This window comes from Podarcis gaigeae, assembly GCF_964106915.1.
Source record: "Podarcis gaigeae genome assembly, chromosome: 3".
Lineage (NCBI taxonomy): Eukaryota > Metazoa > Chordata > Lepidosauria > Squamata > Lacertidae > Podarcis > Podarcis gaigeae.
In genome coordinates this window covers 119828799-119845888 of record NC_139680.1, presented here as the reverse complement: position 1 = coordinate 119845888, position 17090 = coordinate 119828799, and the positions used below count along the sequence as shown (strand labels likewise).

Genomic DNA, 17090 nt, shown 5'->3' with positions numbered 1-17090 from the left:
ATTCAAACAACTTGGAAACCAAACACTGCAAACCTGCAAGTAAGCGTTCCGGTTTGTGATATTTTTTTTCTGAAGCTGAACGTGCTCTGTTTTGAGTGCCACACTTCCATTTTGAGTGTTCACTGAGGTCTGTCTGTTTTTGCTGTTTATTTTGTGTTTTTGTTTTGGTGGCTCTTTTTTGTTTTGTGTGGAACCCAGTTCAGCTACTGATTGATTGATTGATTGATTGTGCGACTGCAGTACAATGGCTGTTCGGGTTCCGAACGTGATCCGTGCAGGAAGCACGTTCACAACCCGCAGCGCCGCGATTTGGCACTTCTGTGCATGCGCAAAGTGTGATTTAGCTCTTCTGTGCATGCGCAAGCGCCGAAACCCAGAAGTAACCCGTTGCGGTACTTCTGGGTTCGGCACAGTGCGCAACCCAAAATCACATAATCCGAAGCATCTGTAACCCGAGGTATGACTATACATTGTTTCTTGCTTTCATTTTATGGATCAGTGGTCTTGTTAGATAGTAAAATTCATGTTAAATTGCTGTTTTAGGGGTTGCTTTTAAAAGTCTGGAATGGCTTAATCCATTTTGCATTACTTTCTATGGGAAAGCATGCCTTGGTTTTGGAACGCTTTGGTTTTGAAACAGACTTCTGGAACAGATTAAGTTTGAGAACCAAGGTACCACTGTACTGTTTTTTTCAGTGTTCTGTTCCTTCCATTCTCAAGTGAAGTTGGCAAGATCAGAGGGGAGTGCAGTGAAGGAGAGCAGCGAAGGGACATGTCGTATTAACCACCCCCCCAAATGTCATATGGAGCAGCCAGACCATGAGAGCCGGCCCTGTCATCAGGCAGACTGCCTCAGGTGGCAGATTCTGGACAGCGGAGAGCAGCAGCAAAGCGCTGGAGGACAGAGCTGTGAGTGCCAGGAAGGGAGGTTTAAAAAGTGTATGCAGTTGCGAGATACGTTCCTGAATGTGTGCAGCTATTTGAAAACTGGTGGGCAAAGGACTAAAGAAACCCACTTTGGATAGGACACACCTGTTTAAAGGTGACACGAATAATGCAGGAAACTTGACATATAATTGTAAATTCATCTTCGTGGCCCTACCCATTAAAAAGCTCGAGACGAGGGCATTTAACTGGTATTTCACACATGCACACCAACAGTTGGAGAGAAGCTTAAAAATTCTTGCAAGTGGCATTTGTAAAACCCATCGTAAAATTTTCTTGCTGTTGCTGCATATATCAGTTGGCAATGAAAATGTACACACATTTCTATATGAAATTGTATTAAAGGTAAAGGGACCCCTGACCATTAGGTCCAGTCATGGCTGACTCTGGGGTTGCAGCGCTCATCTCGCTTTATTGGCCGAGGGAGCCGGCATACAGCTTCCGGGTCATGTGGCCAGCAGAACTAAGCCGCTTCTGGCGAACCAGAGCAGCACACAGAAACGCCGTTTACCTTCCCGCTGGAGTGGTACCTATTTATCTACTTGCACTTTGACGTGCTTTCGAACTGCTAGGTTGGCAGGAGCAGGGACCGAGCAACGGGAGCTCACCCTGTCGCAGGGATTCGAACCACCAACCTTCTGATCGGCAAGTCCTAGGCTCTGGGGTTGAACCCACAGCGCCACCTGCGTCCCATGAAATTGCATTAGGATGAGTCAAGCCATTGGTCAAGGGTTTTGTACTGGTGGGGCCCTCTGAGGTGCCAGGAACGGAAGGGGTGTTTCCTATCTGTGATCCTGGGGAGTCCTTTTAGGTCGGGACTAAATCTGAGTCTTCTGCTGCTGAGCAACAGCCTCAATTCCTATGTTGCAAAGGGTTGGACTAGATGGCCCTCAGGGGTCCCTTAAAATTTTACAATTCTGTGATCTGATCCAAACCAAGTCTTTAAGGTCCCCACGTCGGCCAATTGGTGCTAAAGAAGGATAGAACTTTCTTTATGTATGCTACAACAGCAGCAAGAATACTCATTGCAAAGTATTGGAAGACACAGGATCTACCCACCCTGGAAGAGTGGCAGATGAAGGTGATGGACTACATGGAATTGGCTGAGATGACTGGCAGAATCCGAGACCAGGGAGAAGAGTTGGTGGAAGAAGATTGGAAGAAATTCAAAGACTATTTACAGAAATATTGCAAAATCAATGAATGTTAGAATGATTACAGATAGGTAGCCGTGTTGGTCTGCCATAGTCAAAACAAAAAAAATTCCTTCCAGTAGCACCTTAAAGACCAACTAAGTCAGTTCTTGGTATGAGCTTTCGTGTGCATACACACTTCTTCAGATACCACCTTCAGATACCACTTCTTCAGGTATCTGAAGAAGTGTGCATGCACACGAAAGCTCACACCAAGAACTGACTTAGTTGGTCTTTAAGGTGCTACTGGAAGGAATTTTTTTTGTTAGAATGATGTCGGATAGAAATTAAGTGGTTTCCAGCTGTAATGTATTAAGAGAATATGGAAAAAAGGTTTAGAAGTAGGTTAAAGTTTATTGATAAGGATTTGCTGAACATACAATTTGAATTGGAATACAAAAAAGGGAGGTATGAGGAGGTCTGGGAGTAAGTTAAAGGAAAATAAGTTATGGAGAATTTGCGTGTTTTTAATTATTTGTATTTTTCTATTTTTGTTTTCTTTTTTCTTTTTTTTTTTTGATTTTTATTGTATTAACATTGAAAATTCTAATAAATATCTTATAAAAAAAAAAAAGTAAAAAAATAAGGTCCCCACGTTCCTCTAACCAGGCAAGGCAGGATTGCCATTCACACCAACAGCTGCCTCTCCTCAGCTTTCTATTCTGCACTGAGAACAATCACACGCCTGCATAAATAAACAGCGAGAGACAGGCAGAGAAAGAAGCTCTAGGGCAAGGTAAACATTGTGCGTGAACAGTAACCGCCCAAAGATGTCCCTGTCACTCCAGTTTTCCATCCATAAACAGAGCTTCATACTACTGACCTACATACCTCACCAGGATGAGGAGATGAGTTAGGAGGCTGTCACAGACTCACCGCCTGAACCTCCCTGTGGGCTCTGAGAAGCTTGCCATGAAAGGCAGGTGGGATGGGTCAGAGTTTAATCGGTTCTTTTTTAAAAAAAATTATTTTTATTCAGTTTTCTTTTTCATTCATTGCATCCATCTCAGATTCTTAACATTTACTGTGTATTCCTTCCTCCCTCCCCTCCAGGGCTCCCCCCAACTTCCGCTTATGGTTTGCTTTTCCTTTCACCCACCTTCTTGTTGTTTAGTCGTTTCCGACTCTTCGTGACCCCCTGGACCAGAGCACGCCAGGCACTCCTGTCTTCCACTGCCTCCCGCAGTTTGGTCAAACTCATGCTGGTCGCTTCGAGAACACTGTCCCACCATCTCGTCCTCTGCCGTCCCCTTCTCCTTGGGCCCTCCATCTTTCCCAGCATCAGGGTCTTTTCCAAGGCGTCGAGTCTTCTCATGAGGTGGCCAAAGTATTGGAGCCTCAGCTTCAGGATCTGTCCTTCCAGTGAGCACTCAGGGCTGATTTCCTTCAGAATGGAGAGGTTTGATCTTCTTGCAGTCCATGGGACTCTCCAGAGTCTCCTCCAGCACCAGAATTCAAAATTCACCCACCTTGCTACCTCCTAAAAGAAAAAATACTAATAGTATACTTATACAATAACATCTAACCTAAAAACATAAAAATAAGTCCACCATATTATTTCCCTATCTTCTACACATTTTCTAATCCTAATGATGTGAATGTTTATTTAAATCCTGCTGTCAAGTCTATAGACCTTCTTTGTTTCTGCAGATATAATATAAATGGTTCCCATTCTTTTTCAAAGTCACTGTTGTCTTTTTCTCGTAGTCTGACTGTCATTTTTGCCAACTGCATAGTTCATCAACTTCTCTTTCCATTGTTCTTTAGTTGGTATTTCTCCCGTCTTCCAATTTTGTGCAGTCAGCATTCTTGCAGCTGTAGTGGCATACATAAATAGAGTCCTCTTTTTTTCCAGTATATCTTGACCTAAAATGTCTAGTAGAAAGGCTTCTGGGTTATTTTCAACATTTTCTTCAACTCATTATATATCATTTCCCAGTAGACTTTTACCTTTTTGCAATCCCACCACATATGGTAAAACGTACCTTCCACGTCACACCTCCAACACTCTTTCTTTTCATTTTTATACATTTTTGCCAATTTAACCGGTGGTATATACCATCTATACATCATTTTCATAGACAGTTTACTTGGTTCTTATTATCCTTTCTGTGCTCCTCCACACTCCCTTCGTAGAATTCCAGCTTGGGATAATCAGCTTGAAATTGGCTGGCAGTTATGGTGCTGGAGGAGACTCTTGAGAGTCCCATGGACTGCAAGAAGAACAAACCTCTCCATTCTGAAGGAAATCAGCCCTGAGTGCTCACGGGAAGGACAGATCCTGAAGCTGAGGCTCCAAGACTTTGGCCACCTCATGAGAAGAGAAGACTCCCTGGAAAATACCCTGATGCTGGGAATGTGGGATGTGAAACACAAGAGCAGTGTCATGATTCGCCATGTTTGCGCATGCGCGTGATGTCATTTTGAGCATCTGCTCATGCGCGAGCGGCGAAGCCAGGAAGTAACCCATTGCGTTTCTTCCGGGTCGCTGCGGAATACAACCTGAAAATGCTCATCCTGAAGCTACTTTAACCCGAGGTGTGACTGTATACCTAACAAAAAGCTTCTGTTTTTTGACAAATGGATTCTTAAACATTTTCTTTAACTCATCATATATCATTTCCCAGAAAGCTTTTACCACTGCACATGTCCACCACATACGGTAAAGAGTACCCTCCTTCCCTTTATGAAGTAGCCTGATTCTAACCCAGCATTCCCCAATCTCCCTCCAGCTGTTCTGGACTGTAATTCTAGCCAGCACAGCCATATGATACAGGAGCTGGTGGGAACTGTAGTCATAGAATCATAGAATAGAATCATAGAGTTGGAAGAGACCACAAGGGCCATTGAGTCCAACCCCCTGCCAAGCAGGAAACACCATCAGAGCACTCCTGACATATGGTTGTCAAGCCTCTGCTTAAAGACCTCCAAAGAAGGAGACTCCACCACACTCCTGGGCAGCAAATTCCACTGTCGAACAGCTCTTACTGTCAGGAAGTTCTTCCTATGTTTAGGTGGAATCTTCTTTCTTGTAGTTTGGATCCATTGCTCCGTGTCCGCTTCTCTGGAGCAGCAGAAAACAACCTTTCTCCCTCCTCTATGTGACATCCTTTTATATATTTGAACATGGCTATCATATCACCCCTTAACCTCCTCTTCTCCAGGCTAAACATGCCCAGCTCCCTTAGCCGTTCCTCATAAGGCATCGTTTCCAGTCCTTTGACCATTTTGGTTGCCCTCCTCTGGACACGTTCCAGTTTGTCAGTGTCCTTCTTGAACTGTGGTGCCCAGAACTGGACACACTACTCCAGGTGAGGTCTGACCAGAGCAGAATACAGTGGCACTATTACTTCCCTTGATCTAGATGCTATACTCCTATTGATGCAGCCCAGAATTGCATTGGCTTTTTTAGCTGCCGCGTCACACTGTTGGCTCATGTCAAGTTTGTGGTCAACCAAGACTCCTAGATCCTTTTCACATGTACTGCTCTCAAGCCAGGTGTCACCCATCTTGTATTTGTGCCTCTCATTTTTTTTTTGCCCAAGTGCAATACTTTACATTTCTCCCTGTTAAAATTCATCTTGTTTGTTTTGGCCCAGTTTTGCATTAACCACACCCCCATGGCTTTTCCCAAATAATTCACTTCCCTGGGCATCATTTAACTGTCAGCCCAAAAGCAGATCGTTCCAGATAATATAAGCAAGGAAGCCTCCCTTGTGTGCAAAGGCAGATGGCAAAACAGAACTTGACCCATGGCACATTTAGAGAGCGCTGTGATAAGAGCCTGAGTGAGTAAGTTGTACTCAAGAGCCATATCGACCCCAAATAACCGTTGGTTAGCAAAGATAGACAAAATACAGAGGAAAAATTCCTTCCAGTAGCACCTTAAAGACCAACTAAGTCAGTTCTTGGTATGAGCTTTCGCGTGCATGTGTATCTGAAGAAGTGTGCATGCACACGAAAGCTCATACCAAGAACTGACTTAGTTGGTCTTTAAGGTGCTACTGGAAGGAATTTTTTTTGTTTTGACTATGGCAGACCAACACGGCTACCTATCTGTAACTGAAAAATACAGAGGGTTCTTGATAATAAGAGGAGGCCACATGTAAGTATGCAAGGACAAATTTAGGAGCAAGGACAGAAACCAAGGAAATAAATGTGGATAACCACATTTGCCACTGATCTTGCTGGAGGTTGCTTGAGTTCTGTAGATTTTTTTGCAGGACAATGAAATGAATATTGGTTTTCATAAAATCATAGAATTGTAGAGTTGGAAGGGACCCAAGAGTCATCTAGTCCAACCCCAATGTGGGGCTCGAACCAATGATCCTGAGATTAAGAGTTTCATGCTTTGCTGATAATTATATATACATTAACAGGATACATATATTAACAGGGTATCTGTGCCCTGAAGGACCAGGTGCGCAGCCTGGGAGTCATTTTGGACTCACAGCTGTCCATGGAGGTCAATTCTGTGTCCACGGCAGCTGTCTCCCAGCTCCATCTGGTACCCAGGCAGAGACCCTACCTGCCTGTGGACTGTCTTGCCAGAGTGGTGCATGCTCTGGTTATCTCCCGCTTAGACTACTGCAATGCTTTCTATGTGGGGCTACCTTTGAAGGTGACCCGGAAACTGCAATTAATCCAGAATGTGGCAGCCACACTGGTGACTGGGAGCGGCCGCCGAGACCACATAACACCAGTCCTGAAAGACCTACACTGGCTCCCAGTACGTTTCCGAGCACAATTCAAAGTGTTGGTGCTGATCTTTAAACCTCTAAACGGCCTCGGTCCTGTATACCTGAAGGAGCGTCTCCACCCCCAGCATCCAGCCCGGAGACTGAGATCCAGCGCCGAGGGCCTTCTGGCAGTTCCCTCATTGTGAGAAGTGAGGTTACAGGGAAACAGGCAGAGGGCCTTCTTGGTGGTGGCGCCCACCCTGTGCAATGCTCTCCCACCGGATGTCAAAGAGAAAAATAACTACCAAACTTTTAGAAGACATCTGAAGGCAGCCCTGCTTAGGGAAGCTTTTAATGTTTAATAGGTTCTTGTATTTTAGTGTTTTGTTGGAAGCTGCCCAGAGTGGCTGCGGAAACCCAGCCAGATGGGCGGGGTAGAAATAATAAATTATTATTATTATTTTTTAATTATTATTATAGTGCAACTGAGTGGGAGGAGGCAGGCAGGCTCCTTGGAGGCCCTGCGGAGCGTCCAGCCCCGGCTTGCCCCGCCCCTGGGCACAGGGCACGCACGTCGTCCCAGGCGCCCAATCGACTTGCTTTGCCACTGCCTCTCAGTCTCCTCTTTTCCAGGCTACACATACCCAGTTCCTTCAACCGTTCCTCATAAGGCTTGATATCCAGACCCTTGACCCAAAAACCCCAAGATGGAAAGTTTGACCCTGATGAAGATTTGAAGGAAGCGACTAGAAGGAAGTGACTAGTGTGGCTGAGAAGTTGGGCCAAAAAGAGTTTTGACAGCCTGGAGTGCAGTCAGAACTCTCCTGAGCTGAGAAGAATTCTAGTAACAGCTTCGTAGAGACAATGTAGAATGGTCCAGACTCTGGGATATATTGACTTGCTGAACCCTCTGCATGTATCTCAGAAGGGGAACTGACAGCTAAATTTCCTTTACGTTATTTTGGCGATCCCAGGGTGCTTTTTGCCTTTGACACACTGAACCGTGCAAGATATCTGCGGACATCCAACTGCACAAATGGACCACCTTGAAGAGGAACATCCTGGTGGGTGCAAATCATTCAAGAATCACCGCTCTTCTGTTCAGATTTATGGGGGGACATGGACTGTGCCACTTCAGACAGCCAGTAGAGGCTTACACGATGGGACGTCCTTCCATATGAAACAGTATGATATGCAGAAAACTAGCATATCAGGGTGATGGCGAGGCTAGTACCATTGTCCCTGAGAAGCTAGCTTTCTAACTGCAGGGACGTGTCAGTATCATCATAATCATTTTGAAAGGAATTGCATTCAGTCACACAAACCCCCTTGTCCCACTTGCAGCCTGATGCATTGAGAATGAGGCTTTGGTTTTTGGATTCAGGAAGGTGCCTTCTCATGTAAGTATGCACATTTTCTCATTCGCAGAATCTACCCTCCAGGGCCACGTGGTGGCAGCACATGCACAAGAACCTGTGGGTGTGTGGGTGTTCTCTGTGCTGTTATTTTTAACTCTGAAATCTTTCCAAGTCCCCCATCACGTCCCTCAGAATTCCACCTGCCTCCTTCCATAGGCATCACTTGGAACAGTGGCTTGTTTGAAAGACGGACGGGAACCCTTTTAAAAAGTAAGTTCATGCTTTTAAGTGACGGGAAATGAGAATAAACGCTTCCCTGCCCCAGTGCTCTAGGGTTGCTGGGTAGCATTCTTCAATATTTCCTAGTTTTGCCTTTTTGGAGGAGGAAGTGGTGATGTGCAGAGCTTTGCTCAGAGGTTTCTCGAGGTCTTGGAGGGGGAAAAGGAAAATGCTGCAAACCGACTTTTTTGTTCCATTGGGTCCCAGAGGCTGGTTGTCACCAGACGGCTGTGATGTGGGGGAAGAGAAGCTGCTGTTTGCAGTCTCTGCGTTTCCCGGCTTTGCCTGTTACCTGCTCCGAAGAAGAGGCTGGATTCAGCAGAACTCCCCTGCCCTATGTGGCTTGGTTCGCTTACACGAGTTCTCTAAAAGCCAAGCTGCAGGGGAGATTTTTGCAATGTCAATGCTCCCTTTTAGACCTAGTTACAGATCCAGCATAACATGGCAAAACCTATGGGGAACAGGCTCTGTTATTCCACCAAAGCCCTTTGGAGAAAACACACCAGCTCAAACCCTTGACCCATTTGCCCTTCTGGCCAGCTGGAACATCTAACTTGCAAGGCAGAGAGCCTCATCTCCCACTCTAGGCTTCCCAAAAAAATCCTGCTGTCAAGTTGGCGTCCTTTGGATTTGAGCACGGTGCCCAGAGCTGGTCTAGGTGTGAAGCTGGCAACTGAGGGGTAGTGGAGGCAGGGAGATAAAAACTGTTCATTTCTAGCACTTTCAAGACACAGAACCCACCAGTTTCTTGTTGGTTGAAGGCTGGAGCCCAACACGTAGGAATATAGGAAGTGAGACCCCCTGATCCATCCAGCTCAGTGACTTTCAGGGGTATCAGGCAGAAGTTTGAACCCAGGACCTTTTGCATGCCAAAAAGATCCTCCACCATTGAACTATTGCCTTTTCTCAAAAGTCGTGCAGCTAAAACCACAAGGAGTCTGACGGCCTTGAGCCTACTTTTCTGCAAAGAAGAAAACCCAAACAAACTGGCCCAGGCACCTCGCTCTTCTTTCCTGAGTCAACATTCTAAACCTTCATGTTTTTCAAAAAAAGAAGAAGAGCAGGTTTCCATCAGCATCTGATTCATTTTGAAAACCGTTAAAGCATTCTTTTTTCCTCTGCAACTAAGCTCCTGGTTGGCCACTGTGAAAAGAGAGTGGCAAGCTAGATGGTATAAGTGTTCTTGTGTTTTTATATTGCAAAGTGCCCTGTGATCCTTGGATGAGGAGCAGTATAGAAATTTAATAAATACAATATAAATAAAATAAATAATGGGCCGTTGGTCTGGTGCAGCAGCCAAGCTTTCCTTCTGTTCCAGTCCTGAGAACGGGGCACACTTATTTTGCAAGTACTTAATCAGAATACCTGCTCCACCCATTGTCAGGGTTGGAAGATGTTAGCTCAGAATGAAACTCTATTCTTTTTTTAAAAAAAAACTGCTAGGGTTTGGTTTTGGTTTTGCTTAATATTTAAATTTGGGTCGCTGCTAGGAGATCTGTTCAAAGGTACTGTCCTATTGCCGTTAGAATGTGCAAACATCAGTATTACGCAGAATTCTTTATCTGGTAGCTGGCAGACTCTTGTGTGACCCGAAAGCTTTCACGCTGCTGCACCCACAGAAGCTGCTTCCACGAAAGAGAACCCATCACAGGCCACATCTCCCTTCTTTTCTGGGACAGGCAGACCCAAGATTTTTGTTTTGTCTGCTTGCCGTTATGACGGAAGTAGTCCCCACTTGTAGAATATTCATGCCCTGGTTTCAGACACACTCCTCCTCCCCTGAGCTCTTTAAGGAAGTGGGCAGACAGAAATAGGGGAGTGGTTAGATGTACAAAAAAGAAACCAGAAAAAGAAAGAAAGAAAAAAGTGAGGGGGAGAGAAGGAAAAACACACCGCCAGACCGAATCATCCCTCCCACTCAGCTCAAGCAATTTGCCTAGGCAGCCAGCTCAAAAGTTCTGTTCACCTGCTCTGGTTCGTAGGAGGAAAATCTCCCTGGAAGGCAGAGAGAGAGAGAGAGAGAGAGAGCCAACTGCAAAAAGATCAGCCCGGATCTACCTCAGGTGAGTCTCCCCGACCTTTTTCGAACAAGAGAGCTGTTGCGAAAAGAAAGGGTGGGGGGAGAAGCCTTTGCTTTGCTTGCCAAGGCAGGTTCCCTGCATGCTTGGAGGAATATTACAGCTTTGGCAGTCGGCTGGGGAAGGTCTGACACACTCGCACATAGCTTCAGGGCAGGCGCAACCAGGAAGTAGGAGAGGGGAAGGAGGGTGCGCTTGGTGAATGGGGCCTACAGGGACAACCAGGCAGCTGTTGCGGCCCTGACCTCTTGCCCCCCGTGCCCAGGAGAAGCGGGACCCTCGCGTGAGAGGCAACGGTGCTTTGGGACCCTCCAGACAGCCCTGGCTTCCAAGGTGGGCAGAAAGGTAGGAGGCAAAACAGTCAGGGGCAGTGGCAAGGGTGGTTTCCAGCTGTCTGTCCACCCCCATGTGCTCGTGCCTTGATATGCCAGGCTCCCCTTTCTTCAGGCCCAGCCTGGCTGCTAAGAGAAACAGGCAGCGTGGGGATCCGAAGGGAGAGGTGGCCGGCTGGGCGAGGAACAGTGGTTGCTGCCGTGGGGCACATATTTCAAGGTTCCTCCCTCCAAAGTCTCCTGCCTCATGGGCCGCTGCGTGTTCTGGCTTGCCAGTCAGGCTTCAACCCGAAACCCAAGCGCTGCCGGCTGTTAGGAACGATGTTGGGAGATGTCGCAGGCTGCACATTCAAGCGAGCGCTCTCAAGAGCTGTGCGGGTTTTTGCGCGAAAGTTGCGATGTCTTGGCGCCTTTGTTTTCATCACATGGCTTCAGCCCAGGTGCGCTTCTGGGAAAGCACAGACAATGTGCGTGTGTGTGTGGTGTTGGGTTACAATTCTCTCATGTGGAAAGGATCTTAAATTGTATCACTAGAATGAAGAATGCAAAAAAACTGCTCCTTAGTTAACCTGCAGGCTCACCAAGGAGGACAGCTCTTGCGATGGGTCTAATTGTTTTCAGCAGTATCTGTGTTTCCTCAAAGCTGGTTGTTGTTGTGTTGTTGTTTTTTTGAGCTGGTAGAAATTTAGACTTCATTTAATTTCTTTAATCAGAGCAGTTGCTTTGGAGGTTTGCAGGAAACAACTTAAGCAACAGAGCATCTCCTAGCCAGAAACAGAGAGGCACTGGTGACAGATTTGTGGCTGATGGCTTTGTTTCTCTAGGGTGGCACGGGGTTTTCCAAGGCTTGGCTGACTGCACTGCCCTAAGTAGAAGTGTGTGTGTGTGTGTGTGTGTGTGTGTGCTGGGCCTCTCTGGATCAGGCCCCAAACTGCACTGGACCTCCCAGGAACAGGCCCCGCTTTATCATATCAGAATGAAACTTTTAGGCGAAGATAAGAGTCTTGTGGCACTTAAGTATAATGAAAATTACAGCTGCATAGATAAACATATGCAACTGATCCATCATTTAACAGAAGTACCCAGACTCCCTCCAATGTAATTATAACTCTCTTGATTCCAGGAAAAAACAAAGCTATCAAATACATTGAAAAACAAATCTTAATTTCAATATGTTGTGACACATTTTAAAGACTAAATGAAATTTTCCCGTGGCAACAGCTTTCACGGGCCAGCCTAGTGAAGTAGGCTCTTTCCTAACCATGAAATGATTAGCTTTTAAGGTGGTGCCACAAGATTCTTGGTTGTTTATGCTGCGACAGACAGATTTTAAAAAATCATTTATTTATTTAAGTAGATTTGTATCTTATTTGTGGGGGGGGGGCTAAGCAGTGTACAGAAATATAGAATAAAACATTTTTTGTTAAAAAATAGTTAAAGCCAAGTATGTAAAAACATTCAAAAGATGATCAAAATCAACAATAGCTGAGAAGAGATAGCACATGTGCAGCTTCTACATCTTTGGATAGGCTTTCCTAAACAGAAACATTTTAACAAAATAATAAAATTCCTTCCAGTAGCACCTTAGAGACCAAGTAAGTTTGTTATTGGTACGAGCTTTCGTGTGCATGCATGTATCTGAAGAAGTGTGCATGCACACGAAAGCTCATACCAATAACAAACTTACTTGGTCTCTAAGATACTACTGGAATGAATTTTATTATTTTGTTTCAGCTACGGCAGACCAACACGGCTACGTACAGGTACCTGTAACTAGAAATGTTTTAAGCAGGCACTGGAAAGAATACAGTGAAGGCATTTGTAGATGGTGAGTTCCAGAGTTTCGGTAATGCCACACTCACTAAAAGATGAATTTCTTACCAACATGGATCAAATATTGCGCGGCACCTGGAATGGTGCCAGTTCTGTGGGTCACATTGAGTTGAGTGGGCCTATATGGGTTATGCAATCCTGCAATGAAACTGGCTCCAAGCAGTTAAGGGCTTTATATACTAATAGTAGCACCTTGAACTTTGCCCGGCAGCAACTGGGCAACCGGCGCAGGTCTCCAAGCGCAGGTGTTGTATTCCGACAGGGTCTCCCTCCTGTAGGCAACAGTGCTGCAACTTCTGGATTGAGCGCAAGGGAAGCACCACACAGAGTGCAATGCAGCAATCTGATCCTGAAGCGACACATTTCTCACTGACGTTAATTTATCCTTAATGGCCTGCCTTCTACTTGGTTGCACAGCCATGCGTGCAGAACAGTGGGTTGGTTTTTTGTTTGCAGATTTGGGAAATATTATTTGTTGATGTTTGAGAGGTGGGATAGTAAAAGGGCTGGGGAAAACAGAGGTGGCTTCTGCGCAAGAAGAGCTGGAACTGCATCCTCACACCACAGCCACACCCCAGGCAGTGAAATATCAGATTTTGCAGTGGTACAGAGGGTGACAGCCCCTTGAGCTGCATGCCTTTTGTCTTCTGGAATGGCACTTGTTTTGCTTTTAAACCTGCAGCATCTAGAAACCTGATCCCTTTACAGTGGAACCTCGGGTTGCGAACGTGATCCGTGCGGGAGGCACGTTCACAACCCGCAGCGCCATGTCTGCGCATGCGTGGGTCACGATAGGCCACTTCTGCGCATGTGCAAAGAGCAATTTAGCACTTCTGCGCATGCATGAGCGCTGAAACCTGGAAGTAACTCATTCCGGTACTTCCAGGTTCGGTGCAGTGCGCAGCCGAAAATGCGTAACCTGAAGCATCAGTAACCCGAGATACCACTGTACTTTTCCACATCCTGGGGGGTGGGGAACAAAACCGTTATTATCGGGCATTGGGGCAATGCTTGATTCCAAAGGAGAGGAGGAGGAGGAGGAGAAGGAGAAGGAGGAGGAGGAGGAGAAGAGGAGGAGGAGGAGTTTGGATTTGATATCCCGCTTTATCACTCCCCTTCAGGAGTCTCAAAGTGGCTAACATTCTCCTTTCCCTTCCTCCCCCACAACAAACACTCTGTGAGGTGAGTGGGGCTGAGAGACTTCAGAGACGTGTGACTGGCCCAAGGTCACCCAGCAGCTGCATGTGGAGGAGCAGGGAAGCGAACCCGGTTCACCAGATTACAACTCCACCGCTCTTAACCACTACACCACACTGGCAGCGAGCAGAGCACTTCAGGGATAGCCAACAGAGTGCCTCTCAGACATTGCTGGACCATAACTGCCATCATCCCTGCTCATTGCCCAGGCTTACCAGGGCCACATACCATGGTCCTTTGTCCAGGAACCCTTTTCCCCTGTTCCAAACTCAGGGGATGAGCTAGCTATGCGAAAGGCACTTTACACAGCAAGTGTATCTGAAGGAGCGTCTCCACCTTCCATCGTTTAGCCCGGACACTGAGGTCCAGCTCCGAGGGCCTTCTGGCGGTTCCCTCATTGTGAGAAGTGAGGTTACAGGGAACCAGGCAGAGGGCCTTCTCAGTGGTGGTACCCGCCCTCCCTTCAGATGTGAAGGAAATAAGTAGCTATCTTATCTTTAAAAGACATCTGAAGGCAGCCCTGCTTAGGGAAGTTTTTAATATTTAATGCTGGATAGTTTTTAACACTCGATAGGGAGCCGCCCAAAGTGGCTGGGATTATTATTATTATTATTATTATTATTATTATTATTATTGCAGTCCAGATGCAAGTCGACCACTTAAGGGGAAGGTCCATATCTCATTTGCAGAAGAGCATCTGCTTTGCATAAGAATGCAAGAACGTAAATAGAGCCTTTTGCTCCTGCATCAAACCAGTGGCCCATCTAGTCCAGCTGCCTGTGCTCACATCACAGCTGCTGGCCAGATGTCTGTGGTAAACCTGCAAGCCGGTTTCGAGCACTACGAGCCCTCCTGTGGCTTCCGGCGAGCTGTTGTTCAGGGTCAGCGGAGATAGAACATGCTCATCACAGATAGTCTTGAACTCTGCAGGTTAGCATATGGTGAGATAAGGGGTGCTTCCAAACAAGTGAGTATTTTGGGATGGGCACTCCTTATCCATGGGGTTTTTTTGGGGGGCGGGCAACATCCACAAGGCATTCTCGGCATTAAAATGCTAACCTGCAGAGCCACAAGAGGGGAGAGTTGCTCTTAGTGTTGGACCAGGACTTGGGCAACCAGAGTTCAAATCTTCACGTGGCCGCGAAGCTCGGCTGCGTGACCTCGGGAGCCGCTCACTGCCTCTCTCAGCCTAAGCTACCTCACAGGGTTGTTGTGAGGATTAAATGAGAGGGAGAACGGCCTCAGTCCAGTATACATGAAGGAGTGTCTCCACCCCCATCGTTCTGCCCGGACGCTGAGGTCCAGAGCCGAGGGCCTTCTGGCAGTTCCCTCCCTGTGAGAAGCCATGTTACAGGGAACTAGGCAGAGGGCCTTCTCAGTGGTGGCGCCCGCCCTGTGGAACGCCCTCCCACCAGATGTCAAAGAGAAAAACAACTACCAGACTTTTAGAAGACATCTGAAGGCAGCCCTGTTTAGGGAAGCTTTTAATGTTTAATAGGATATTCTATTTTAATATTGCATTGGAAGCCGCCCAGAGTGGCTGGAGAAACCCAGCCAGATGGGCGGGGTATAAATAAATTATTGTTGTTGTTGTTGTATTATTATTATTATTATTATTATTATTATTATTATTATTATTATTATGATTGTGATGGACTGAGTTGAATAGGATCCAAAAGGCAGCATTCTGATTGGTCCTAGAACAATAGGGTTCAGAATGCAGCAGTCTTACTGATCCTAGAACAATAGGATTCAGAATGCAGTAGTCTGATTGGTCCTAGAACAATAGGGTTCAGAATGCAGCACTCTATGATTTGTCCTAGATCAATAGGATTCAGAATGCAGTAGTCTGATTGGTCCTAGAACAATGGGATTCAGAATGCAGCAGTCTGATTGGTCCACAAGAGCCACCCAATCCAGCTCCAGGTGGAAGTGAATCCGCAACCTGATTGGCCTACAGGAGAATCCCGGAATTAGCCAATCACATGGGGCCCATTGTGTAAATAATGTATATAAAGCAGACTTTCTGGGGGAACCTCCATTCCTCCTCACCACTATGAGCTGAATAAAGAGCATGAAATCCACTCTCGACTCATATTTCCATTATTATATATTATTCAATATATTTCCATTATTAATAATAATAATTATTATTACCATGTTTGCCACCTTGAGCTCCCTAAACCAGGCTTCCTCAACCTTGGCCCTCCAGATGTTTTTTTGGCCTACAACTCCCATGATCCCTAGCTAGCAGGACCAGTGGTCAGGGATGATGGGAATTGTAGTCTCAAAACATCTGGAGGGCTGAGGTTGAGGAAGCCTGCCTTAGAGGAAAAAGGTGAGGCATTAATCCAATCTATCTATCTATCTAGTGACAGAAAGAGACTGAAATGGTCAGCAGCGACCAATGAGCCTGTCCCAGGCATAAATGGGTTATATATAAGGGAAAAGAACTTTGCCACATGTGGAAACGTGCCTCTCATGTGGGCTGGTAGCCTGGCTGTGGATTCAAAGGGCAGGGGACCTGTGGCCCTTCAGATGATGATAAAAGGGGGTCATTTGGTCCAACCCCCAGCAATGCAGGAATCTCAACACAAGACCCCTGATCCAATCCAAAACCATGCTTGTTGTTGTCTAGATGTTTAGTCGTGTCCGACTCTTCGTGGCCCTCTGGACCAGAACACACCAGGCCCTCCTGTCTTCCACTGCCTCCCGCAGTTTGGTCAGACTCATGCTGGCAGCTTCGAGAACACTGTCCCACCATCTCATCCTCTGTCGTCCCCTTCTCCTTGTGCCCTCCATCTTTCCCAACATCAGGGTCTTTTCCAGGGAGTCTTCTCTTCTCATGAGGTGGCCAAAGTACTGGAGCCTCAGCTTCAGGATCTGTCCTTCCAGTGAGCACTCAGGGCTGATTTCCTCCAGAATGGATAGGTTTGATCTTCTTGCAGTCCATGGGACTCTCAAGAGTCTCCTCCAGCACCAGAATTCAAAAGCATCCATTCTTCGGCGATCAGCCTTCTTGATGGTCCAGCTCTCACTTCCATACATCACTACTGGGAAAACCATAGCTTTAACTATACAGGCCTTTGTTGGCAAGGTGATTTCTCTGCTTTTTAGCTTTGCACAAGTGCTGGCGGTTTTATTGCTGCACCGAATGGGGTGTGCACGACGGACTACAACTCCCATCAGCCCCAGC

The 17090-nt window shown here is 46.4% G+C and overlaps 1 protein-coding gene across 7 annotated transcripts in view; it reads left to right on the top strand.

The window, feature by feature from the left end:
• The first annotated feature begins 5510 nt into the window (after positions 1 to 5510).
• The window catches only part of PTK2B (protein tyrosine kinase 2 beta), a 127477-nt gene continuing 115897 nt past the window's right edge, over positions 5511 to 17090 (top strand). For 2 of the 7 annotated variants that reach the window (XM_083733119.1, XM_083733116.1), the window contains exons 1-2: positions 5513 to 5713; positions 10437 to 10517. In XM_083733119.1, the coding sequence (XP_083589245.1) occupies positions 5617 to 5713; positions 10437 to 10517 (178 nt within the window). In that variant the 5' untranslated portion in view covers positions 5513 to 5616. Of the gene's footprint in view, positions 5714 to 10263; positions 10518 to 10797; positions 10878 to 17090 lie in introns of those variants that run through there. The other 5 variants (XM_083733122.1, XM_083733120.1, XM_083733117.1 and 2 more) reach the window with 4 other exon arrangements.